The sequence below is a fragment of the Sinohyriopsis cumingii genome, chromosome 7, assembly GCF_028554795.1.
Source record: "Sinohyriopsis cumingii isolate HCF-2022 chromosome 7, ASM2855479v2, whole genome shotgun sequence".
Classification (NCBI taxonomy): Eukaryota; Metazoa; Mollusca; class Bivalvia; order Unionida; family Unionidae; genus Sinohyriopsis; species Sinohyriopsis cumingii.
In genome coordinates this window covers 90,885,286-90,912,420 of record NC_142967.1, presented here as the reverse complement: position 1 = coordinate 90,912,420, position 27,135 = coordinate 90,885,286, and the positions used below count along the sequence as shown (strand labels likewise).

The following is a 27,135-nucleotide window of genomic DNA, read 5'->3' as shown; positions in this document are numbered from 1 at the left end:
CCAACCCTATCTCATACCCTCATGGAAGGTCAAGATTAATTGAAGTTGACAGAAAACATTTGCAAACACTGAAGATGGAAACCTATCATACCTGTACTGGTGAATTGGAATATATTGCCCTTTAGCATGCATGGACCACTACCTTCCCTCTCACCCTCAGTCAAGATCAAATTTATTTGAAAATGAAAATGTATCTATGTCAGGCAAGGGAGTTAGTGAGACATGTAATTCCTTAGATGTCTTGTTTTGTTATTTTCATCTTTCTTCCACCTATTTTGTCATCACAGATGCTTTTCTCCTTCCCCATCATTTATCTTTATGTAGATTGTGCTTTTAATGACAATTATTGATTGATCTAAGAACTCATACAGTAGCATGAATGAGATTTGTAGGATTTCATTTTGCATTTCATGGAAAATGTATAGGTTTTTTTTTCTTCATTTCAGTTGCTAGTTTGTATTAGAAGTTATTGCCTTCTAATCTCCTTCAGAAAAATGTATGCTTCATTAGGTTAAGATTCAGCACTTTCAGAGTTTTTGTTAAAGTTAACTTACCAATTCAAACTACCCTTGAAACATGACCTGTGGATCAAATTCACCAAGGGAAATTTCTTAAATATTATTGCCAGTTTAACAGTAGACAGCAATCTAATTGTTAAAAAACTAAATTCTGTTAATACAAATTTCTACCTCATTTTTGTTTGTCTTGACTAGTTATTCCTCTCTTTGCTAGACTGGTCCCTGTAAAAATTGTATGAAATAATTTAATAAGTTGATAGATCAGTCAGCCCACAAGAAGGAAGCATTTATAATTGCATACATTAAGATATTTCTATACTGTGATTCCAGTACTGTGTCAGAAATATTCCTGGGGAAATTTTCAGAGTAAATTCATTTCAAGATGGCAGTGAGTTTAGATCTTAATAAGTAGATGAACTGTTTACAAAAAAATCTGGAAATGCTGAATTAAGGGATGGAGTGTATAGTTCTCTCTATGAAAGAGATATGTTTGAACAATTTTCCAGAAGTAAAGCTTGTGTATGGTTGAAATAATGAATACAAAATAGGCATCACAGAACTAAGTTTCTTCAGTTAAGCACTAAAATCTTTGTTGTACCTAGAGTGAGACATGCAGTTGTGGAAAATAGAAACTTTTACATATCACTAGGAAAACTATAAAAATACTTGTTGTGAAGAGAATCCTTTCTAAGTTTATTTTTCTGTCCAGGAGAGTCCCTTTGTTCAAATAATACATACAAGAGACACACACACACCCTTATTATCTTGTAGAGAGACTAAATTTGGTGGTATCATGAGTATGGTAAATTATTGCTGAAAATTAAAAATGTGACCCATTACTTGAAAATTAAAAATGAATTCTGCCAGTCTGAAATAGAGAATGTTAAATATTTCTCTGATATACCAAGTAGTTTCTTTATTTCAAAGAATTTAAATAAAAATGCTTTCAAAATAAAATAACTTGTATGAACTCTACTATTTAAGAAGACAAATGATAATATTGGCAGTATTTGAATCAATTTATTCTTGCACCCAGGATGCCATGGCATTTGCTTTGTAGATCACTCACAGATCTCACCTCCCTCCATGTGAGTTTGAGTCTCAGCTCAGCTGGCATGGACATATGAGAAAACTTACCAGTAGTTACCTTCGGTCAGTGGTTCTTCCTGGGATCTTCTAGGATTCTTCCTCCACCAGATATACTGTCCACCATATATTGCCTATCGTGTGCTGAAAAATGGTGTTGAATCCCTTGTGTTGCACTTGTGATCATAATGTTGAATCATTTTAAAGTGCCAATATTGTAATTGTGTGTGTGTGTGTGTGTGTGTGTATATATATATATATATATATATATATATATATATATATATATATATATATATATATATATTTATATATAAACAAGTGTTTTCATTTGCACCAATCACATTTATAATCATTTCAGTCCCACCCCCTTATTTTTAAACCCAGATTTAATTCTCCATAATTTGTGGATATTTTCATAATTTAAATATGTTCATACAGCAATAAAAACCAGAAGTTAACTTAGAAGTATATGCATTAAGCTATACCCTCCATCCTCAAGTAAATATTTAGTAGAATCCCAAGCAAAGTCTTTGTCCCTCTGAATTCTAATATATACTTATTTCATATAAAGAGGAGACCCAGTGTGCAGCAACAGGTACTTGGTATTTTTTGCTTCAGTTTTTCAAATTCTTCCTCATATTCTAATCCATTATATTCATTTTTATTACTCTTTTCCAATTTATCTACAGTATCTACTTGCCTATATATCAAATCCAACTGCAAACAAACATAGACCTTGATATGCTTCACACTGTGCATTGGCAGATCTAGGTCTGTGCAGTTAGGACTAATCAATAGAATAAACAACACTGACCCTGATTTGTCATTGCATTATGCTACGTAGAAGCTGGTAAAACAACTAAAATCCTGTCCATGTACCTTTTCTAGCATGTTATTTGGTAATAACATTTTTATAAATCAATAAAAACAAAATGTTCAGGACAGCACTGATATATACTCACTTGTTAGTCAAGTCTGAATGCAAGTGACATAGACCCACATTTGCTGGAACATTATCTGATGGCAGATCTATGTCTTTGTTGTTTGCAGTTGAACCCAACTTATAAGTGATTATATATTGTATGTTGCATACCTGCTATATTCCCAGACAGTGTTTGGGATTGGGGATGCGTGTTGGGTGAGACTAAAAAGTGTGCTTTGAGGTCCCAAGGGTTCAGTTAGCTTGACCAAAAAAGTGATGTCTAGTTGAGAATAAGCTATCTTTTCATATAAGCCTTTTGAAAATTGTTGGAAATTCAAATCTGAATGAATGAAAATAACTTGGATGTTCCCTTTATCACATTTAATACACTTAAAAAGAAAGAAAATAATTTGTAGACTTGGCATTGTGAAATATCATCACCGTACACATACACATTATGTGCAAACTCCCACATAATCATAACTAAACTGAAAATAAATAAAAACATACACCAAATCTCTGTCTTTAAAATCCATTGGATGGTAAAATATATTCTAATTAGATGCAATATTTGTTGCTTTCAATAGTGCTTTAGGAGGGAGGAGGGTTGAAGGTAATGTAAGGGTCATTAGTTTTCATCTTTGCACTCACTTAAGGCTGAATGGTGATGTCTTTCAAACTTCCCTGCTGGAATCTGTGAGCAAAATCCTGGTCAGAACTGAGTTGTTCTTGATGACCATAATGTTAGCATTGTGAGAACTGTATCCAAGGCAATTTGACCATGAGATATGCTTGTCTCAGTATACATCGTGTTTAGGACTGTCTATTTCATTGATGGGGGGAAGGGTGGAGAGGGGACATAATATTTTTCCATTTAATGAGGGCTTTACATGGCTGTAATACATGCCTATGTCCCATATGGATTCTAGGGCTTTATTAACACAAGTCAATTGTGCAAATATGAGCCTGTGCTTATTATTGTCTTCCAGTCAATCTATTTCATGGCCCAAAAAAAATTCTTGAAAAAAATGGGTCAGATAATATTAAATATTTTAACAAGATTAAGAAAATAAACAATAAAAAGAGAACTAATCTGAATGTTCAATACAGTGTGTCAAATATGAAAAGGTGGTGCTGCTATTTAGATGGACATTATACAGTGACTTAAGACAATATGTTGTTTGCAGTATGTACACAGAATTAAATGCCTCCCCTCCACTGCTCCCTCCACTCCCCATCCTGCTGACGTGCTTCACAAAATGAAACTCAGTCAACAAGAAGTTTCAATAGTTTTGCTTGACTTTGCATCCTTCACTGATAAATTTATTGCTTTCTGAATCACCTTAAAAAAATGAATCACACTTGAACACTATTCCACTATTGTGATGACTACACTATGTATATGGAGTAAAATCCAGTTTCAATGAAATTCTGCTGCTGTTCACAAACTTGCCAGTAATCTTTAATACGGATGGCTTAAACATTCCTATTTAAGTCAGTGATGTGTAATAACTTGTTGTCCAATATGCTTCTGGCATCTCTTGATTTACCTATAACTTATAACAAATTGGTTTGTTCCACTTTGTGAACCTATCCTATTCAGATTGCATAATCCGCTCCCAACAGCAGTCTTTAAGGGGCTTAGCACATCACTCTTGCCATTCATTGTTAGCCAGTTAAGTAATATGTGAAATGGTGGTTGTTTTTATACATGACCACCTTGTCTTTTAATTGCCTCTATGACAACTTGCTGTATAAACTGCATCAAGAATAGTTTTACATGAGCTCTAGCCAAGACTGTTTACCGTGTATACATGATACATATTTACAGATGTGTATTGAGATGTTAATTTTTTTTTTGCTTGCTTGTTTGTTTGGGGTTTTTTTCTCCAAAGATTACTGAAAATTGTAGACGATATAAAGGGGTTTGGTTTATGGCAGGTATGATGTTGTTTACAGCTGGATATAACTTATATGCAAGTATAAATGGTAAACGTGTTATATTCACACTACTCATGACTCTCATTTTCTCATATCCCAAGATGGTAAAAGTGTTATATTCACACTACTCATGACTCTCATTTTCTCATATCCCAAGATGGTAAAAGTGTTATATTCACACTACTCATGACTCTCATTTTCTCATATCCCAAGATGGTAAATGTGTTATATTCACACTACTCATGACTCTCATTTTCTCATATCCCAAGATGGTTCAAAACAAACGTATTGAATTTGAAAAGTCACATGGTGACAGTTGACAGTGTAATATTTGTTGACTAAAATGGCTGAACTAATCTGATCAGGAGTCATAAACATTTCTTTCAAATACCTAAATCTCTGGATATAAAATGAGACAAATGTATATAGAAATGAAAACTCAAAAGAGATGCAGTTCATGACCAGTTCTTGTGGTCATACAGCTGAGGGAAGGGGCTAACTTGGCCCATTTATTAAAGGAGGTGGCTGACAACTGGGGAAATAATTATGCTTAGCTATGCTCCATGACATGCATTTTTTAAAATAATTTTTAAAAGATAATTAGTACATATAAATGCTGAATTGTATATAGAGGTTGCATGCAAAAAAATCCATTGAAAATTGGCAATTCAAAACCCATAGTACTCACTGATTTCATATGCCCCCTATAAGGTAGAGCATATAGTTATTATGTCTGCCTATTTTCCATCTTTTTTTACCACCTTTGCTTTTGCACAGTAACTGGAGTTCTCCATCATTTATAGTTACCAGCCTTTATTACCTATTTCATAATGAGATAATGGAATATATCAGAGGAGGAAATCGATATTGATATCATCAAAGTGGTGATACAACATTTATCACCACAGTGCCAGTATGGCTTTTGGAACTTTCTTTTCCCATATAGGAAATTTATATGCCATTATCTATGTTATTCAGACATGCAGTGCCCATTACTAACATACATTTTCAGTTACTAAACTTGACTACAAATTTACCAAGGCCACACAGTTTCACATCTAAATGCAGAAATTAACTTTAGAACCAATCCTTATAGCTAATCACATAATCATTACAATGATTTATTTAAAGATGTTATGCTCAAGTCTTTCGGCTAAGACCTCTCCATAATGTTTCTGTAGCATCCCCACTCCAACAATATTCACTGTATCTGTTCACATAGGAAACATGTTAATGAAAAACAGTTCCTTCATTTTCATATGAAAACAATACCGTATTTTCTGGCGTATAAGTCGATACTTTTTGACTTGAAAGTTCGGTCTTCGTCTTATACTCCAAATCGACTTATATATGGATTGTGTCATTGAAATTGCATCGACTTATATATGGATCACAGTATCCGGTATGCTATTGACATTGCTCTGTAATCGGCATAATCGAAAACAGGTCACATAGAAGTACAAATTCATGTTAAATTACTATGTCAATAAATTGTCGTAAACTAATATGACTGCGTTTATATTTGTAAGTTTTGTCATTATTTATTTTGCATTCTGCGTGTTTTTTCTTATTTCTCAAACATAAAATAAAAGAAAACAATTTACCGTACCGGTAAAAACTTCACTGGGCCGCATAGCACACTTACGGTCTTTACTCTATAGTGTACTGTACTAATTCAAAGCATATTGTTTGTTCCTAAAAAAAAAGATATGAAATAACTGGTCCATTAATATTTGATTTTCCAGTATAATGTTGGACACACGTGAGCAATTACGGGCATAGCTTTTTGATTGATCCAATTGATCCTACAAAGGGATGTAATCCATATTAACTCGAGCATTCTATGATTATTTATAAAATAATGTAGATCATGCATTCTACTGAATCCCCCAAATCATATGTTTCTAATTGTATTTGACAAAGTTTCTCAAATAAATTAGCTTTAAACTACACTAAAATCAGATATATAGATGGACTACCAGTACTCATAGATCATCAGTGATCCATGATTTTTAGTTTTGCAATTCAGTTTAAAGCAAATTGTGATGTCAACACTTCACCTATATTCATTCTTAACCAGCTGACGATTCGGTGTCTCTCTTTGATTATACCGGTTGTTGATAAATTGGTCTTTGGTTTCCAACAACAATCAAAGCCAGTTGCCGCAATTGTTTAGACCTTGATATTGGCTTTAGCTACCAATACTAGTTACCATATTGCTGGTACCCCATTGTTCTTTATCATTAATCCGCATCAATTACGTTACCCGTTTTTAATATCAATGGGATTAAGTACAACAGGAAATGATGCCCACTCCCTTCTCTAGATGTAAATAATGAATTTAGCCATGTGCATTGTTTTCATTGCTATAGTACGGGCACATTTTAATGAGTTCGGTATATTTTGATCAATCTTTTCATAGCATGCACAGCCACATGGCTCTTGTTGCAATGGATATCATAATTAAAACAAATATGGTTTAAACTAAACTAAAATCAGATATATTGTGAGCGCGCGCGTGCTTGTGTGTGTGCGCACGAGAGAGAGAGAGTGAGAGATGAAAAAAATTGTCCGTGTACAAGATCGTTCTTTTATTCAGGGCGGGTTTTATTTGTAGCTTTTGCAAAGAGAAAAAAGACGGTATTTTGAGTTACCTGACGATTGTGATAATCCTCATGTATTACGAGCCTACTATATTCCATTATCAATAAACACCTCTAAATCAACAATTCATTCTTGTTTTAATTACGATGTACATTGTCACAACAACCACATGGCTATGCAGTGTTATTTACATGGTAATTAAACATGCTTAGCACTTTGGCTATAATTGAAACCAGATTGAGGACAAGAATCGACAGAATAGGTCAAATCAACGAGGCTGCCAGTAGGAAAATGAGGCTTTTTTTAGGGAAATGAAAATCTGCCAACATTTTATTGAAGTCATTGTCCATACAAAATTTGTTATAAGGACAAGAGATGATACCCATTACTTTGTATTCGAACTCGCCGATAAAGATAATAGTGGGGTATAGCATTGAATAGATTAGTAATAAAATGTTAATTATATCCAAGTCCAAACAGAACAAACACTTAAAAAATAGTATATGTATATATATATATATATATATATATATATATATATATATATATATATATATATATATATATATATACGAATCGATTTAACGGAGTCCGTGACTTTCAAACTTACAATAGAAAATGACAAGTTTGTATAAGTTACGTTCGTAACTACAGGTAATAAAATGAACTACAACATGGATATGCTTTCAATTATAATAAGACAAGCATGGACTGTTTATTCAGCTGTGTCAAGTGATAACAAAATATAGCAGTTCAGAAGTAAAATCACAAGCATGTTAGCATCGGTAATATGGAATATCATACAACGATACCATCAATATTCATGCAACCGGAAGTTACTAGTATAAAATACAAAGCCAAGTTATTGACCTGGTCTCGTCTTATACTCCGAATCGACTTATATATAGACGAAGGATGGAAAATTTACAAAATTGGTCAATTCGACTTATACTCCGCATCGACTTGTAGGCTGGAAAATATGGTAATTACTTTGACAAAATGTACAATCTGATGCATGAATGAGCTAATTTTTGCAAAAGGTTGTCTTAAAATTATTATAAAATTGTTTAATTTGTTTTTATCATTGAAGTAATACAATAGTTAATAACATAAGAAGAGAATGGAGAAGGAAAAAACATCCATACAATTAGTTTTTTTAATTTCAAAAATGTATAATAAAAAGAAAATCTACATGCATGTATCTGGAGGAGATAGTACAAAATATTTCACTTGGGAAGCATTTTGCACTGTCACAAAATGAAATTGTCACTGAAATATTTCCTTATATCTACCTCAAAAATAGGGGCCCCAAGTGGCAGAGTGATCTAAAGCGCTCACCATTATGGATCATTGCCATCTCACCTCTGTCTGCGTTGGTTTGAGTCTCTGGTTTGGCCAATGCAGGTATGTGAGAAAGTATGCCAGTAGCTTCTCATGGTTGGTGGTTCTTTCCAGGGTTTTCCTGTGTTCTTCCTCCACCATTTATACTGGCCGCCATGTATAGCCTATTTTGTGCTGAAGTATGGTGTTAAACCCTACAACAACAACAACTCCAAAAACATTTATATCTTCTATTTTATTAGTGGCTTGCACTTGGGTTAAAGAAGCCTGTTGATTTCAAGAGAAAAGGTCAAAGGTCAAGTTCACTAAAAGAACAAATATGGTTTCTGTATTATAACATTAATTCTTCATCATAGGCCTGGACCAAACTCTAGATGGCTTTCACTTGGGGAAAGCAAAAGAGTTGTTGATTTGAGGTTTGGAAGTTCAGAGGTCAAGGTCATTCATCAAAAGAAGAAAAATGGTTTCTGCACAATATCATTAGTTTTACATTATAGACCTTGATCAAACTTTGTATATGGTTTGCACTTGAGGTAAGGAAGAAGCCAGATGGATATTGATTTTTGGATGAAAAGGTCAGAATTTGGGGTTGCTGTCAATGAAAGAAGAAAAATGGTTTCTGCACAAAAGTGTCATTTCTTGTCCTTGTACATTCACCAAAGATTTTGGATGATTTACCATGTTGGGTAAGAAAGAAGCCTATTAAGTTTGAGGTCAAAATAACACAGGTCAAGGACGTTGTGACTGAAAGAAAAGCAGTTTTTGCAGAACAACTTTTGTTCAAGAAGTTGCTTAACCAATCTTTGTGTTAGGATAATAAAGAAACATATAGTTTCTCCAATCTACAGATCAGAAGTCTTGATCATGCTAGTGTAATACAAATGTCTTGGCTTGTGCAATGTAATTTTAGTTCAAGACCACATACCTTGAGGATGTTGAGATCTTTTGGTCAGTATCTCAAAAATTGACCATGTCATAGTAGTGCTTAGATAGAGGATTAATGAACACATGGTTGGCGTACAATGTGCAGTTCATGTACTCTTGGTAAATCACTAGGGAGGTATGATAAAATATGCATGTATATGAAAAAATAGGATGGGAGCCCAGAACCTCATTTGATATGAGAAGTCAGTGATAAAGAGTGGTGACCATTGACCTTTACAAGGGTTGTATAATCTGTGAAACCTGAAGAAAGTTTTACAGTTCATTGATTTGGACATCAGTACTTAAGAAATCTTAAAAATTTTCACTTGACTAAAATTGACCATTGTTGTGTTTGTAATAGAGATAATGCTCTCCTGACTTAGATCTTTTATTTCATATTTAGTTCAAACACCACAACATTTCTAGGGTAAATTAGATTACTTTCTGTTCTTTTTCACCTGTCCTTTATATATTAGCCATTATCATCATTAAATGCTTCCTAATTTACTAGTATGTAATTATCTGACAAAATGAATTTTAGCCAATTTCTTAAGATACATACTAATTGCAGCAAGTATTCATAAAATTTGGTATTGTATTTAATTTGAAGACATAAAGAGAGACGTTTTGAAAGAAAAGCTGTTTTGACAGAGTAAACTTGAGCACTTGTTAAAGGAAATTGCTGGTGCACACAGAATTCATTACCTAGTCTAAGGTAATTATTAAAACCAGAAGCAACACTTATAAACAGCATTATTGAATTACCAAGGAAATGGTTATTTACCAAGGACATGGTTAATTTCATAAATATTACATATATGATAGATCACATGGACAGTATATACCGGTAAATTGTGTATGGAAAGAATATTCAATATAAAGTCCTCTTCAGTATGGTTTTTTTCCCATTGCATTTTAGTTACCAGCTAGATCCAGTTGAATTTAAAACCCAGAACACAAAAACGGTGTATGGCTTTGAAATGTACTGTATATACTCATTTATAAATCAAGTCCAGCTGCAGACTGCACAGACCCAGATCTGCCATCAGCAGTTTGACTCCACTTATAAGCAAGTATATATGGTAGAAATGCCAGCTACTGAACTTCCCAACATGAATACAGGACCTATTTATTTATAGCATGCTTCCCTATAACACATTTCCAGTTATAAGATGGGTGTGATCATGGATCCTATCTTACTATGTAGTAGTATATTATGTATATACTATACTTCATTATAAGGTGTTCTCAGTGTAAGGTAGTACACTCCATGGCTTCTATGGGCAGCATTATAACAAGGGAGTGCTAGTACTTAGATCAGAAATGTTGGATGGTCAAATATCATAGTAAGGCATGATTCTTGCATCGCTGTCACAGTATAATGTACCTTCTATTCACCACTTCTTTGCTTCTGTCTATTCCACTGTTGTTCTTGGTATGTCTGTTTGCCTGTATGTCTGTACCATGTGGCATGAGTTAAAAATGATATGTGGTTTGTTAGGATACTTACCTTGTTAACACCAGTATATATGGTGTTATAGTGCATGATAGTTCTGGTAAATGTATAACCCAGATGTGACGTATAGGTCATGTTGAATAGAATTTTGACAAGATCTTCATGAAGCATGGTTACTCAGAGAAATACCAATACTCACTTTAAACTCACATTAAATCAGTCCTCTGTATGTAATGTTAGAAATGTAAGATTTATACATTTCTTGAAGAGTGATATATATTTCATTAAGCAAAAAAGAACAGCTGACTTTTTATTTGATGCAATACAGTAGCATAACAAAATGTTGAAAAACATCTACAATAATAGATACTGTATGTACTCATGCCTAGTTGCAAACAACATAGTAAGTTGACATAGATCTTCTGACATATAATCCACAAGTAGATTCGGGTTTACGTTTGTTTTGCAAATTGTTCATAGCAATTTACATTGACCCTCTACTAGTGCATTATGTGATGGCAATAGTTATATCTTTAATATATGTACTGATGAAAATTGTTATATAAAACAATTGAAGGATCCATACATGTGCTTCACATTTAGCTATATTTTTTTGTATCTAAGAATTTACTTTAATTACCTGATAAATTAGATTTGTGAAAAATCAGTTTATATCAGCTACACCAGGGGTTTCAAACTCAAACCATCCTGAGCGCTGCATGAGAGCATTTTCTATGGCCCAAGGGCTGCACCACCTTTGTTATCTCTCATGACACCTTGTGACGCCAATCATTTTGTGGGCCACAGGATATGGATTGGCAGGCCATGTGTTTGAGACCCCTGAGCTAGACTACATTTCCAGTGAAAATTAAGACTTAGTATCATCTGTATGGACTACATTTGTTGACATAATTTGACATCCATTATGAGACTCAGAATTTGGGGGGATTATAGTACAGCCTCAACTATGCCAATGCATTTGGATCAGCTATAGAAACATGGTTAGGATAATGTAGAGCTCTGGTCCTAGTTTCACTAAATTCTCAAAAAAGTCTCATCAGGTTAATATTTTGCATGATCTTGTTTATGATACATAAGGAAGTACATGTATCAATATTTTTTCAGTGGTAGAGATTTGTTGCTACCCAAACAATAATAAAGATATTTCAGAATCTCACTCTGAGGTAGAAATGTTGATACATGTAGTGAATTGGTTTGGTTAGGTTTTTTATAGAACAGCAACACAAATATGTTAGTTAGTGTCAAGACAGTTGGTGGTAATGTAACTTTCCAACGGACACACCACTGTGATGGCACAGTTGTTTTTGTTATTCATATCTTAGGACATATGGGAAATTGTCTCGGGCCTATTTTACTTCCCTGAGCCAGCAGCAATACAGTGTTTAGTAAAATGGGGGTCAGATTAACTTTGTTTTATCTTACAAATACTATTTAATTATCGTATAGTCTCCTTAATCGAATCCAGACTGGTTCCATAATATTCTTTTTCTATTAATTCAGCTGTCAGATAAAGAATAGTTTTGAATAACCTACAGTGAATCATCATTATTCCTGCATTTATCTGTTTGTAATGTACCATTCTACTTAGCTGTGAATAACATCAACTCAGATCTGCCAATACATGGAAGAAAAACTCTTTGAAGAAACTTCAGAACATCAAACTCATTATTCAAGGGTGGCATCTCTCAAATACAATGGTCCCTGTTTTACATGGCCACTCCTTATACAGAATGAAAGTGTCCTTTTAAGATAGGAGGTCCTTATTGAGTGGGGTCATACAGATATAAGAAAGGTATACCTAATTTTTAACTTTCCACCATGTGTAGTCAGTCCATCATGTTTGAAAAATTTCATTAAACTCACAAAACCACAAACAAAAGCACCAACAGGTCAGGATCCAGACTGCTTTGAGTGAAGAGCATGGTTCAACAAATGTTGTACCTAAAGGCCAGGGGCTACCATTGTGCCATCTTCACTAGCCAAGGTTCTGATAACCCTTTCTACACTTTGGCATATTGATCAGATATTTCTGTGCTTCGGGTCTGTGAATTTCATTGGATGTGGCAGCTTGCCACCGCATCCAATCAAAACTAAGTTGTTCAAATTTGAACACTGTTCCTATGTGACCAGGACAAGGGGAGCACACAACTTGAACGGACTGATAAATAAGCACTTTTCCAGTGCCAGTCCATGTTTGCACAAATACCTTTCACTCAAATAGACCTGTAATGGCTTCCCTCTGGTTCATAGTCATATTTTCAATGTTAAACTTACAAAGTATCCTTTTTAGGCCAATTGCCACCACCGTTTTTGGCCGATGTAAAATGCACCATGCTTTTGGTTAGTCGGCATTACATACTAAGGGAGGCAACACATGAAATCCAATAAATGTCTCTAGGACAAAGCACCGATATAGCTGTTCAATCTGCCAAGGTGTAGATAGGGTTATCAGAACCTTGGCTAGCAAAGATACCATTGTACTTTTGTTGAATTCATGTATCTGACTTATCTCAGGGAAAAAGAATTCATAAAGGAGAAATCTAATTATTATCATATTGTAAAGGCAAAAAGAAAGTCAGGTAGCTGATAATTTCGTACTGAAGTACTGTCTCGGGTTACGAATTTACCATAGGTTGGGTTTTTCTTGGTATCAAACTGGACTGCTATCTTGAACTTTTTCAGCCCCTGAATTTGTAGAATGAGAAATATGGATACCAACATGCTAGCACATTACATTGTGGCATATCTGAGTATGTGCTATTCACAGTTGGTTGTGCATGACACATAAAAAATACATTATCTAAACAGGAACATCTTTGATTATTGAGACTATACTATGGTTTGGTAGAATATGCATTTGATGTAGACAAACTGGTAATTTCGATTATTGTAGTTTTGATAATTGAGGCAAAACTACTTATTATAATGGCTTGTGGATGACTTTTATTGATCTAATTATGTTACAATGCAGCTGACACCTCGACGGCCACCACGTCCTGATCCAGAAAAGCGTAACAGTCGTCCACTTAGTAGTACTTTCAGAGGAGACAATCTATCTCTTGCAACCACAGGTAAGCCTCCATTTTGCATAAATTTGTTTACTTGTAAGAGCTGAAACATAGTTGTCACTGTGTTTTCTTGTAAGTTTGATAGTCATCTAGCCTAGTTAACCAGATTCTTATATGAACCCATGAGGTATATAGATTAAGCAAGAATCTGTTTTAAAACTACCGGAAAAACAGGGTGGTTTTTTTTCTTGAGAATGGGGCTTTTTGTAACAAAATGCAAAGGGAGCTACATTTTGGTCACAATGTCTATCCATCCTTTTGGCATAAACTGAATTTCAGACTCTTCCATGTTTCATGATGGGATCATCATCCAGCTCTGCCCATAAATGCAGGGGTGAAAGGGGTGTGGGGGTCACATGGAGCAGTTGTTTACACATTTGATGGGTGAAAATTGGACTTGGAAGTATTATCTGTTGTCATGGATGAATTGACATCAGTAGAATTAAGATATTACCATGAGATCATCTTCACTAACCAAGGGATTGGATGCATCTGAAAGACAGTGATCTAGTCAGATTCATGTTAAATTTAAATTGTGAGATTGTTAAGAATAATCGTTGCAGCCTCTGTACACAGTTTATCCAATTTATCCAATTGAAACATTTCAAACTTTTGATTCCACATCAGTGCCTGTCTTATTGGTTAATTGAATTTGCTTGCTATGGGAAGGAATTCTTTTATTCAGAAGAAAATACTTGTCCACAACACCATTTCAACTAGCTAAATATGCAGGGGTTGATGAGGAATGAAGTGGATCAATGACTTTGGCTAGCAAAGATGTCATGAGATAAAATAAAAAAAAATACTCCTGGTGTGAAGGTCACATGATCAAAGGTCAAGTTCACATGTATCAGTTTATATTTTTACTGGGAAAAATTATATACCATATATTTAAAAACCAGATATACCAGTACAAATGGTTCATCTTTGGGATGATGAATCCAGGCATTAAAATTTAAGGTCACAGGATGAATTGTTTACTGGGGAGGGGTAAATTGTTAAAGGTGTTTGATGTGACTGTATCTTCTGTTTTCATACATGTATTATCCGATTGAAAAAGTCAGAGGTAAAGAAAATATTTTTAGCACTACTGGTCATATACCAGATTATCTTATAGTAAGGTTTCTGTGTACCATCCATACTTCTCTTAAACTACTTGGATGATTGCCATGATATTTAATACACATATTTATACCATGCTCTAGTTCACCCTAAATGAAAATTGTTCTGCTCTGGCATTCATGGTGGTCACCACAGTGGCCAACTTGAAAATCTTGTTATTGCTACTCCTTCTGAATGGATGGTCATATCAACAAGAAGTTTTAATAAAAGACTTACTATAATGTCTTTGTCGTAAATGAACTGGTGCTGATTTGATGTTCAGTATTGCCACACAGTAGCCATCTTCAAATTTTTTTTCTCTTCACTACTTCTCCTGAAGAAAAGCAATATTGTAGCATGTTTATCACCAGAAGATATTTTATAATGGTCATAAATTATGTGGTCCTGCCTGCAGATTCAATCTGGCCACCACAGTGTCTGACTTAAAAAGTTTTTTTTATCGCTACTCCTCCTGAATAGAAGTAATTAGAATGGGGGTTTTGCTGAATGAAGTTTTATGATGCCTAGTTGGTCCAGAAGGTTGTTCCTTGCAATATAATAATAACTTGATGAAAAAGAAATAGTTGCTAAGAAAACTGTTAATTTAATGTTTTCTTTGATTAAGCCTTGAAGACTTCCTTCATATGTAGTTTGTTCAAAATGAAAATGTAACAGCTGCAATAGTGGCCATTTTGAAAATCTTATCCCTACTACTCTTCTTGATGGATGATCTTATTAACATTGGAATTTTACTTAAACACCATGATAGGTAATTGGTCATAAATGAAAATGGTTCTGGTTTTTCATCTAATATGGCTGCTTTGGTAGCCATCTTGAAAAATCGTGTTATTACTGCTACCCCATAATAATCATAGTATGTGAGGTTTTCATTTAAAGAGTTCTTATGAGAAGTAGTCGTTTCTAAATAGAAGTGGTGCTAATCATCAGAATGATGGCTATGGTGACCATCTTAAAATATTTTTACTACTATTCTTGAACAGACGGTCGCTTTAACAAGGGGCTTTTAAGAAAATACTTATTACAATACAGTCAACATGTCAATAGCAGTCACCCAGAAACTGGCCATTGTTCACAGTCCACTCCTTTACTCAGGTCAACCCTTAAAATTTTTATTAATATTATTATTATTACTATTATTATTATTATTATTATTATTATTATAAAGATTGTTTTTGTGCACTGTTCAACAAAATCAGAATAATGGGTATATGTTGCTCCATCTCATATTTATGTTCCACTAAAAATTACTGTATTATGCTCACTTTAATCCATCCTAAAAATGAAATTGTCACCAACTTGAAATTATACACCAGTCACCAAGATCAAAAAATGTTATCTTATGTGAGATGTTTGGGATAACAGAAACTCAAAGGAAGCTGTATATAGCTATTCATTGTAACCTATTTATAAAACTTCACCTGCTTTCACAGACACATTTTGAATATTGAATGACCCCTAACCCAGATGAAAATGGATGCAACTTGTGTCTCTTCTCAAAGAGTTTTCTGTGTGGAAAGCTTTAATTTACAGATAAATAGATGAAAATATCTACTTAACCTGGCACACTGGAACAAAAGGTGCTTTCCATTTCTGCAGTGGTAGCACAGCTACTTTTCTCACCATCCAGCAGACAAATTGCTTTTATCCTATCATTTCAGGATACAAAGCTCCTTGCTTTCAAAGCCAACATGTTGACACCTTTGAGTTTGACTGAAATATGCTGATTACAATCAAAATATGAAACACTTAAACATCAATTCAAATTATATGCCTTTATTTAAATAATGCCCTGGTCATCAAACAGTTTAATTTGCATGCTTGAATCGGTCATTGCTGATACACGCCAGTGACCACTTTAGACAGGGTGAAACCATTGTTTGGTTAGGAAACACCTGGCCACTGACCTTTGAAGGCAGGTGGTCATTAAATATAGGACATTTATAGAGGAAATTTGCCTGGGGGAAATTCCACCAGCTGTTTTCACCAGGTGACTGCTGAACACAGGTAACCGTAAGGACAGGTTTGGCTACATAGTTGTTCCTATTCAAAAATAGTGCTGATATGACCTCGCAAAATGGCTGCAATGAAGGTCACCTTGAAAATAGTATCACTGCTCGTTGGGAACAAAAAGTTGCATTGACATGGGTTTTCCACTGGAATGTTTATGATGATGTATTGTTTGTCCAGAAATGAAAATGACGGTGATCTGACCTCACCAAATGGTTGCCATGAAGACCATTTTTCATTTCACCTCCAGAACAGGAATTCGTATATCGACAAGCAGTTTTCACTAAGATACATATTTCATTAAGTAGTTTGTCCAGATTGAAACAGAGCTGTGATCTCCTAATATGGCTACAATTGCAGTCATCATGACTGATACTCATGAACAAATAGTTGTATTGACATTGGGTTTTCACTGAGATATTTTTTGCAGTATGCAGTTAATCCTGTAATTGGCTGCTTTGGTGGTCTTTTTGAAAATCTTTTTATTGCTACTTATCCTGTGTGGATGATTGTACCAACATATGGTCTACACCCTACATCATAACATGTAGCTGGTCAAGAATGAAAATGATGCGAATCAGATTGCAACATGTCCATGCTTTGTGAATGAGTTTGAAAGCCAAACCTGCATCACCTTGGGGTCAAGACAAAGATGACAATAATGGTCATCAACTTGTTTGTTACCATTACTTCTCTTGAAGAAGTGTTGATATTGTCATGAGGTTTTAAGTAAAACACTTTTGATTTGCAATTTCTATTTGGGACGTGAAAAGTTAATATCTGATCACCAACATGTCTGTTAAAACCCATACCTATCTTGGGGTCAGGTAAATATTTTTCTAATGCACTTGTGAACATGCTAAATTTGGCCATTAACAAAAATATTTTTGTTACCAAACTTGATATATTGGATTTTTTTGGGTTGCATGTCAGTGATTTAAACACTCAGAAGTTACAGAGAATAAAAGGAGGGTAGAAAGAGGTTTCTTTTCAGTTGTTTCATGTTCTTTTTGACCAGTGGAACGTCAGCCCTTTCAAAGAAACAATTGAGTACAGTTGTGCATATATTTTAAATATATCAAGATTTCAAGTGTTTTTCTATGGCTGGATTACATTTAAATTTGGTTCTAGATCATTTATTATTTAAGATATTTTGACAAAGTTTGCAGTTTGCAACTTATCTACAGATTTCTGTGGGGCCCCAAGTGGCCGAGTGGTCTAAAGCGCTCTCCATTACGGACCACTGCCATCTCACCTCTGTCTGCGTGGGTTTCAAGTCTCAGATTCGGCTAATGTGGGTATGTGAGAAAGCATGCCAGTTGCTTCTCGTGGGTCGGTGGTTCTTTCCGGTGTTTTCCTGGGTTCTTCCTCCACCATTAATACTGGCTGCCATGTATAGCCTATCGTGTGCTGAAAAATGGCGTTAAACCCCACAACAACAACAACAGATTTCTGTTATGGTTAGTTGAATGAAGTTCTAGTATATTTCAGACATTTTGACTGATAATTCTGCCAGTAAGCCTTAACCAAGATATGCATTGATTACAATTTTTCCTTTATATTGCATTTAAATTTAGTTTAAATTTAGTTTGACAATATTTCTTGAGGTTTGAATCTGTTTTTTTGCACATACTCTCAGGTCGTTCGTCTAGTTTATTAAATATACAATCTGTTTCAGAAAATGGTGACTCAGATAATTCCACCGATGAGCCTCCACCTCTTCCAGATAAACATTCCTCCACAGAAAGAGATGCTCCACCTGTACCTTCTCGGTCTTCCTCATTAGCAATCCCAAAAACACCACGAAAGCCCAAGGTTAGTTTCCTCGAGAAAATCAAAAGTCGTGCATCCATTTCAACAAACAGTCTGTCTCGACTTAGCCGTGAGTCATCACCTGAAACCACTGATTGACTTCACAGCTAAGTGATGCTTGTTTATATCATACTGTTTCTTGTTCAGTACTGATTACTACTACATGAAACAAAATTTTGTTTAAATATTGAGGACTAATACCTCAACTAGTTATGTCAAAAGTGCCTTGGCCAAAATGGCAAACAGGCTGCCTCAGAAACATTGCATAGAACACACTGGAACCTTTTTTTAACAAAGTGACAGAAATTCTGGAAATGTGTCAGTTAAACAGAATTTTATGAGGAAAAAAAAATAGTTAAAGATGCATTATTATATGAAAATATGAGTCAGAAATTGCCACTTTGTGACATTGATACTGGGTAATTGTGACATATTGATACTAGGTAAATTGATTATCAAGTTCATTATTCAACACATGGATGCCACTCTTGCATAAAACTTGTCATTAAAAGACAATCAATGGACTAATATAGAGGTTGATTAGGGAAAATGGAAAAATAAATTTTGATCTATATAAAGTGCTGTACTCTGTACAAAGCAGGGCTGGAAAAATTCATTGTCTAGTGGCCAGGGACAAGACAAATTCAAAACTGAGCAACCAATTAACTTAAAGTCTCAGACAGAGAAACAGTTTTTGTTATTTTTAAGGCAAAAATGAGTATATTTGATAAAATGTAAAAGCCATAAAATGAGTTGTCAACATACAGTACAATGGAAATTTAAAATTGGAACTTTGGCCTTCATTTTCAGATGATATCCAAAAATAAATTAATCACTGTTTTAATTGGCATTTCCATTTGAAAAATTTAATTAGACAACCAGAAATCTTCGGTGATCAACCACATCCATTTCACTGAAATGTCTCAGATTTCTTCTTCAAACTGTGATTTTTTAAAAATCTTATTGCTTAGTTGATAATCATCGATTTTTCACAGAACAGCCAGTAGACATCAGGAATTAGAAACTGTAGTCATAATATCTTAAATTCTCCAGATAAAAGTCTTGCTTTATGTTGGTGGACGTTTGAAGGATTTGCTCAAATTTGAGAAATTCATAAAATTGATTTAATATCAGTAATACTTAATCTGTTGCTATTTCTTGGATTACTCTTTTTCTGGATGAAAAATACCCTCAGCCAAATGATACGGATTCATCCTCCGATAAGGTGACTTTGAGAAAGTTGTCATGTCTAACCCATGACCAATAGTCCTCATTCATTTTTGGTTGCTGCAGTTATTATGGAGGTTTAAATTACACTTCAAAGAAAATTGTCTTCACTTTCATCCATGTGTTGCGAATAGAGTACTATCATTATATGCTGTGCTTTTACAGTTGGAGTTACCGTCATATCAAGTATTATTTTTCTTCAGAATTAGCTCTCAAGAATTTTTAGCATTGTTCGGTTAGGTTTTTTTCATAACCTTGCACTTAGGTTACTACACACACACACACACACACACACACATCAGATGAAATCTGAAAATTTTGTGAAAACAGATGGACATGCAAAGAAAGGAAGAAAGGGCCCTCCTCTTTTTTCTTTTGAACTTTCTGGATTTTCCATCACTTATTCCCTCTGGTCTCGGCATAGATATAGAATAGATTCTTTGGATATGTAATTGACCCATGGGGCCCTTACTAGGGGAGGAACTAAGTGGTGGAGAGTGAGTTGTGGCCTCCCATTAGGGAGGAGCAGTACCCTCTCCAACCCTTTAGGGCTGAGAGCAAGTTATGACCCCCTCCCCTACAGGAGGGTAGAGCAGCACCCTCAACTGGCCCACAGCTATGGTGTTGGCTAAGAGTAAGTCTTTCAATCCTCACCCCCACAAGGAAGGAGCAAGCACTCTTTCAGCACATGAAGCCCATTGTTGGTGATAAGATTCAGTTACTTGGGAAAGGGAGAGTTACAATACAAATCATTAAGATTTGAGGAAGGGTCTTCCTGCAGATCATTGTCACCTGACCAGTGACTGAGCACTGGGTGTCAGTCACCTGGCACCAGTCTATGAGAACTGGTTATAGGACACACTCACTCCAGTATGAGGAAATGGTTCAGGTTGAGACCACCCATTTCACTTGGCTAATATTGAATCCCACTTAGGCATGGGAATCTGTGTGCATGTGCCAGATAGGGAAGGGGCTCAGATCAGTAAATTCCTATGGAATATGGGGCTTTCCACCACAAGGACTTCAGGTCTTTGGCCCAGTGGTAGAAAGTTCAATGTTTCAGTCCAGAGGCTGACATTGACCTCTTATAAGGTGAGGTCAGAAAGGAGGGAAGGGGCAGACCTTCTTCCCCTAACCAACCCAGAAAGAATGCAAGTTCTAATCTCTAATCCAACTGCTAAGTCTGCCAGAAGAGACAGAAGGGAAGGGACTCCTCATTGTGAGGAGTTATGGGTCAAGGTCCTCCCCGTACCTGCAAAATCTCCCCTGCCACAGAGATACATTGAGTCACAAAGTCCTGCACACACACACACACACCACCAAGCTAGAGCAGGATGAGGATGTCTTGTCAGTCCTCGTGGATTCTCACAAGTTTGATGTATAACAGGAAAAGGTGGCACCTTCCCCTTTGGGTCATTTACCCTGTTTTAATCCTACATTCTAACCAAGGTTCAGGGATAGTGTACATGGGCTAAGGTCATGGGTTAGATGTGAGAAATTTCTCAAAGTCACCTAATGGGAGGGCGAATTCTCATCATATGGTCACATCTGGAAAAGAGCACACTTTGCAGTAGAAGTAGGTAAGTATTACATCATTTATCACCACCACCCCACCACCAAACTACATCTTTAGAAATTAAACATTTACCATTAATTAATTCCATTATAAAATGTACCATTTATTTTTTCCTCCTGTCCACTCTTTCTGCCTTTGAAAAAAATATTGATTTTGTATGAAATGTTATAAGCAAGATTAAGTAAAATCACATTTTGAGGAGAAATTTTGTGAAAATGGAGCTAGATTATTTTTATGCTTGTAGCTCTGTTTGATAAACATTTGTCTTTCCCTGTCTCAGAAGGCAAGTTTAATTTTATCATTTTGTGAAATTGAGATTCTTTCAGAATTCATCACTGTGTCTGTAAATCATTTGTAACTAAATGAGGTTTTCTTTCTTTAAAGAGTTTCAAAATTTAAATATAGAGAAATAGGAGGAGGACTGATAAACATGAGAGATGTTTATTGGTATACTTTTAATTATTTGGCTATGATAGATTTAGAAAAAACTGAAGAAATGTAATTCCATTTGTTGCATCTCACCCCCGTACACATTTGGATATCATGGTTAAAATATATACTCACTTATATGTTGATTCCAAGTGCAAACTGCATAGACCAGGATCTGATATTTGCAAAATGCACCATCAGTTCTGGGTGTTATCAATTTATTAGGAGTAATCAGTAGAATAAGCAAAATGGATCTAGTTTGTTTGCAGTTGGACTAAACGTATAAGAAAGCATGTATGGTATACGTTATTTCTTGATCAGTTTGCATATATTTAGGGCAAACTAACGAAATAATCCTAATGTAGTACTACTAAACTCTCACATATAAAGGTCAAGAATTTACTTGTGTACATGTGTACATATAATTGAAGTTATCAGTTTTTCTTTTTTCTTGTAGAGTATGAGAATAGTAAGTATATTCACTAGGATGACTTACAAAGACTGATCAGAGCTGTCTTAAGGCTATTTGAATAGTACCAGTCCCTGTCACCATTTCACAAGGATCTTGTGTGCATGGTCTCTTATAAACGTCATGTATATGAACATTGTATGTCACATGTCTTAGTACCATTGTTTGTCAAGTTTTATTGCAAACTTATTTAATCTTAAATGGTTGATCTGTTGTTTGATATGGATGTTAAGTCTGTATTTCCATATCGTACATCTGGACTGGCACTGTTTATGGGTTTTCACTCATGTCTGCATCTTAAAAGGCTTTGATCCTCTGAATCAAACTTTAATCAGTCTCAGATTTGTTTTGAATTTCATTCACTCTGTATAGTAGAAAGTCTGTGGACAGTATAAAAAATTCAAGGTAGTGTATATAATAACTACAAAACTGTTTTGTTTTGAGTCTAATAGAGAACTCTTTTACAGGTATATGGTATTAACAAAATTGGCCTCACTGCATCAACATATTTCTTCACCATATCAGATTTGTTCTTTCAGGTGACTCCAGACAAAACATATATTATTTTCAAATAACATACATATTAGCTTTGAAAAATCAAGCCAGTGTAATTGGTCCACTAGTGAATGCTGCACTGGTGATCTTCACATTAAATTTTCATCATTGTCCAAGTGTGAAAGACATGTTGATACCTTTTGTCTCACTGACAAAGCTGGTTAAACATATGTGTTATTTTTCCAGTAGCAGCAAGTGGAACAAATCATAATGGTCAATTTTAAGATTCTCTAGCCAAATTGTTTGAAGTTTTTGCAAAGAAGTGAGGATATGTCAGTGCATGGGTCACAAGTGAGACACCTTTCTGTGCAGAAGCACTGTAGTCAATGTTGCAGCTTTATTCTTCCAAATATAGTTATTTATTACAAAATAGTTTTAAGGAGAAAAAAATTAAAATGAACTGCTTGAGATGATTAAAATTTGTTTCAATAGAATTTTTAAAAAAATACATAATTGAATTATGTAATTATTCAGACTTGACAAGTTTCACAATTTGTCCTTTAATTTTTTAAATCTGAGTTCATTACAGTTGAGTTTGTGTGGTCATTATGTTGCTTAGTTGAACAAATTATTGATGTGATGTTTTGAAAGGTTTCTATTTGTGCATTCTTTTGAAGACAAGAACTTGCATCGTTAAGTATGATATAGAGATTTTGATGTTCTAGATGGAATACATGCTTAATTGAATGTGTCTATACTGTATAACATGTATTTATATGCACTGGCTAACTTATTGTTGTATGCTTCTTGTTTATCCAGAGAAACAAACACATCAGCATTTACATCTACATATATCATAATCCATTACTTCTTGATATTTTAAGCCATACAAATGAAAGAGAGATGTCAAATTGCAGCTATTCATTTTCACTTCTATTTCATAACTGTTTACTCATTATAATTATGCAGCTAATCTTTCTAGGCTTATATCTTACTTACACAATATAATAATGGTAATAATGGAAGCATTATCTCATTAGCCTGTGATTTTAATAACAATAGTTTGTGTTATTCTAATTGAACTGTGTTGGTCCAGTCAATTAGCTACCATATATACTCATCTCTAAGTTAGGCCCAGCTGCAGACTTGACCCGGCTGGAAAAGTAGTCAAAGGAAATTGCCTCTATAAATCACTTACATATCTCACCTCTGTCCACATGAGTTCAAGTCTTGACTCAATCAATTGTATGTAAGAAGTCTTTCCAGTAGCTGCCTATTGCTTGTTGGCTCTTTCCAGGATCATCATGGGTTCCTCCTCCACCAGATATGATGACTACCATGATATCCTATCAGGTGCTGAAAAATGGCATTAAACCACTTTTTAAAAAAAAACTGCAATCTGCCATTAGCTGCATATATATAGACCATTATCCAACGCACCGGTAGCTTTGGATCAGTGCAGTTTGTTAGGAGTAATCAGTTGTACAACATGGATCTTAATCTGTTTGTGCATTATGTGATGGCAAATCAGTCTTTTCTGCAGTTGGGCTCACCTTATATGTGGGTATATAAGGTTTGATTTGTGCATTTTTCTTCTCGTTTGATTGCTGTTTCAATCAAATTAAAAGTAAGAGCATGTGTTCCAGGTGTATAGTTCTATCTCCTGTATTGGCAAAAACAAATGTCACTTGCACTATAGTCATGTGTCAGTGTCAGCACTGATGTTACTATTTGAATTGTCAGATTCCATGCTTGAATTTTGTATTAAGTGTTTGAAAATCCAACGTATTTTTGGGGTAAATCTTATCATGATGTATAAGTGCTCTGTAGCACCTTTATCATTGTTTATTCATGTTAGGTACAATTTGTTGACTAACTTTTTGGCCTTATCTAGCTGTCCGTCAAATACAGCTTCGTTACATTTTGCACTTAGGTCAGTTTTCAGGCTGTGTGTTGGGGCTTCCCTTTTCCATAATCACTTTCTAGCTTTTCAAAGTTATACATCTCATTTTCAATCAGTTCAGTAAAATTATTTTAAGCATGGTCTATGCAGTTACCCTTTCTTTTCCCCAGACATCATATTGTTGACTTTGATCAAAGTCACAATTCTTGCAAACAGTTTTAGAACTGTATTGGGGTATGCAGCTTTATATGGATGAAACCATGTGTTAGATTAATTTCAGACACTCCACATTATCGTTAAGAAGAATTATGGCTTGGTCCCTGATTGTCTGCTCTCCTTTGGTTTCTGCTGCATAACTGTACTGAGCAATGTCAAATTTCAGTCACTATCATTCTTCTTAATATTGACCTTGAATAAACTGGATTTACAGGATTCCACTGATTGTGCATTCTTCTAACTTGAGTTTTCTAACGCAAGTTCCTGTTTATTATCCTCTCAAGCAATTTGTACTGACTTGGTTTTATTTGATAAAATCCACAGGCATTTATAGTTTCCTTCACAAGTTTACTGCTGGCATCAACTGATGGCATTTATTATGGTTATTAAGTTTCACATTTTGCAGATGCTCAGTTGTTTTCTGATACAGATTTCCTCTATGTGATGGTGTCTGCATATGTCTAGTGACACCATTTTTGTCACCCATGTACTAGGATAAAATCCACTTTGCATGAAGCACACAATGCAAACTCAGGACCTTTGATACTCACCTGCACCAACTTACGCTCTAATTTTCAAGGATTGTTGAACTTGGTGTAATATTTTTAGCTGATTTTGTTTTTCAGCATCAGAAGAAAGTACACATTTCAGCATTTTGACATGAATTGACCAAAAAGATATATATTTCAACTATAAAAAGGTATGTGTGGTAGACAGCCTTTAGTATGGTATTTTTTGTCCACCAGCAGAGGGAGACACATGTATGGATAGGTGAATGCTTATCAGTATTGGGGTAGGTTTAACTACATTTTTACGGGCAGTTTTAGTGACATTAAAAGTAGGATTATTTTAAAGACAACACATATCAGCTGAGCTTGAATACAAGTCTTGCCTCTAGTTTTGCATGTATATCTTTTGTTTTGTTTTTCAGCCTCTTCCTCCACAACCCTCAGAATCTGAATCTGAGATGAACTTTCCTGCTATTCCACAGAAGAGGAATGCTGCTTGTCAGAATGGAACAAACTTGGAATGATCTTGCCTGCCTTAATCTTTCTCATTCAGGATCTTCCATAATCTCAACTGCTGATCTAAATTTCTTGTATAACAAATGATGAATGATGCTAATTGGAATGAACCACACAGGAAATGAGCTGATTCTTTCACATTTTACTTTTATATGTTATACAACACACTTCCTTTCCTCTTTCACAGTTAATGAAGGCAATTTGTTTGAATGGCTGAACAGGGAATGCAAAAACTTTCTCACTCTCAGTTTTCAAATAACCTACAACCATTATTCCTTTCTTTTGTCATTATGGCACATATATGTATGAATGAAGTTTTCGCTGTTTTATTTTGATCTGTTTGAATGGTCAACTATTTTGTATTCTTCATGCACTATTACTTTCTCTGCACAAGCTTAAACAGATATAATATAGAAACATCAAAGAATATTTTTCTTATATATTTGCATAAATCAGAGATTTATTTAATCTCCTTTGAGAATAAAATGTGCTTTTAGAAGGTCCAAATTTGTTGCAGTAATAGTTGTGAATAAATTCAACATTTATTGTATGCATCTAGTGCAGTAGGAAAAGGGGGCATGTTTAGTTGCTAATATTGATCCATTCATCTGTAAGTCTGAATGTAAAATCTCAAACCTGAAAGATGAGAAATTTTTTCACATTTTATCATGGTCATAAATAGATGACTTAATTAGATTTTAACACCATTGTTGCATCCTTTCAGTTCTTGTACACATTTCTATATATTTAAAACTTCGACATTTTGACAACCAATAGACTACCTAAAGATAATTTCAGGGTCCTGTTTGCCATAAATTTTAAATATATCTCCAGAACTTGAGCAACACTTGATGTAATCTTTCTGACACTTGTTAAAAGCTGTTTCATTTTTCATAGATCCCAATTTCAGTTTTTAATTATTTTTATTCGAACAAAGAAGAATGATATTTGATAAAGATTTGAGAAATAT

The 27,135-nt window shown here is 34.7% G+C and overlaps 1 protein-coding gene across 5 annotated transcripts in view; it reads left to right on the top strand.

Annotated features, from left to right (window-relative positions):
* LOC149795694 (dedicator of cytokinesis protein 1-like) overlaps positions 1 to 26,900 on the top strand; it is a 215,837-nt gene extending 188,937 nt beyond the window's left edge. For 3 of the 5 annotated variants that reach the window (XM_089965574.1, XM_089965573.1, XM_089965571.1), the window contains 3 exons: positions 13,788 to 13,887; positions 18,692 to 18,828; positions 26,072 to 26,900. In XM_089965574.1, the coding sequence (XP_089821700.1) occupies positions 13,788 to 13,887; positions 18,692 to 18,828; positions 26,072 to 26,173 (339 nt within the window). In that variant the 3' untranslated portion in view covers positions 26,174 to 26,900. Of the gene's footprint in view, positions 1 to 2,178; positions 2,203 to 13,787; positions 13,888 to 18,691; positions 18,829 to 26,071 lie in introns of all 5 variants that reach the window. The other 2 variants (XM_089965572.1, XM_089965570.1) reach the window with 1 other exon arrangement.
* The last annotated feature ends 235 nt before the right edge of the window (positions 26,901 to 27,135 follow it).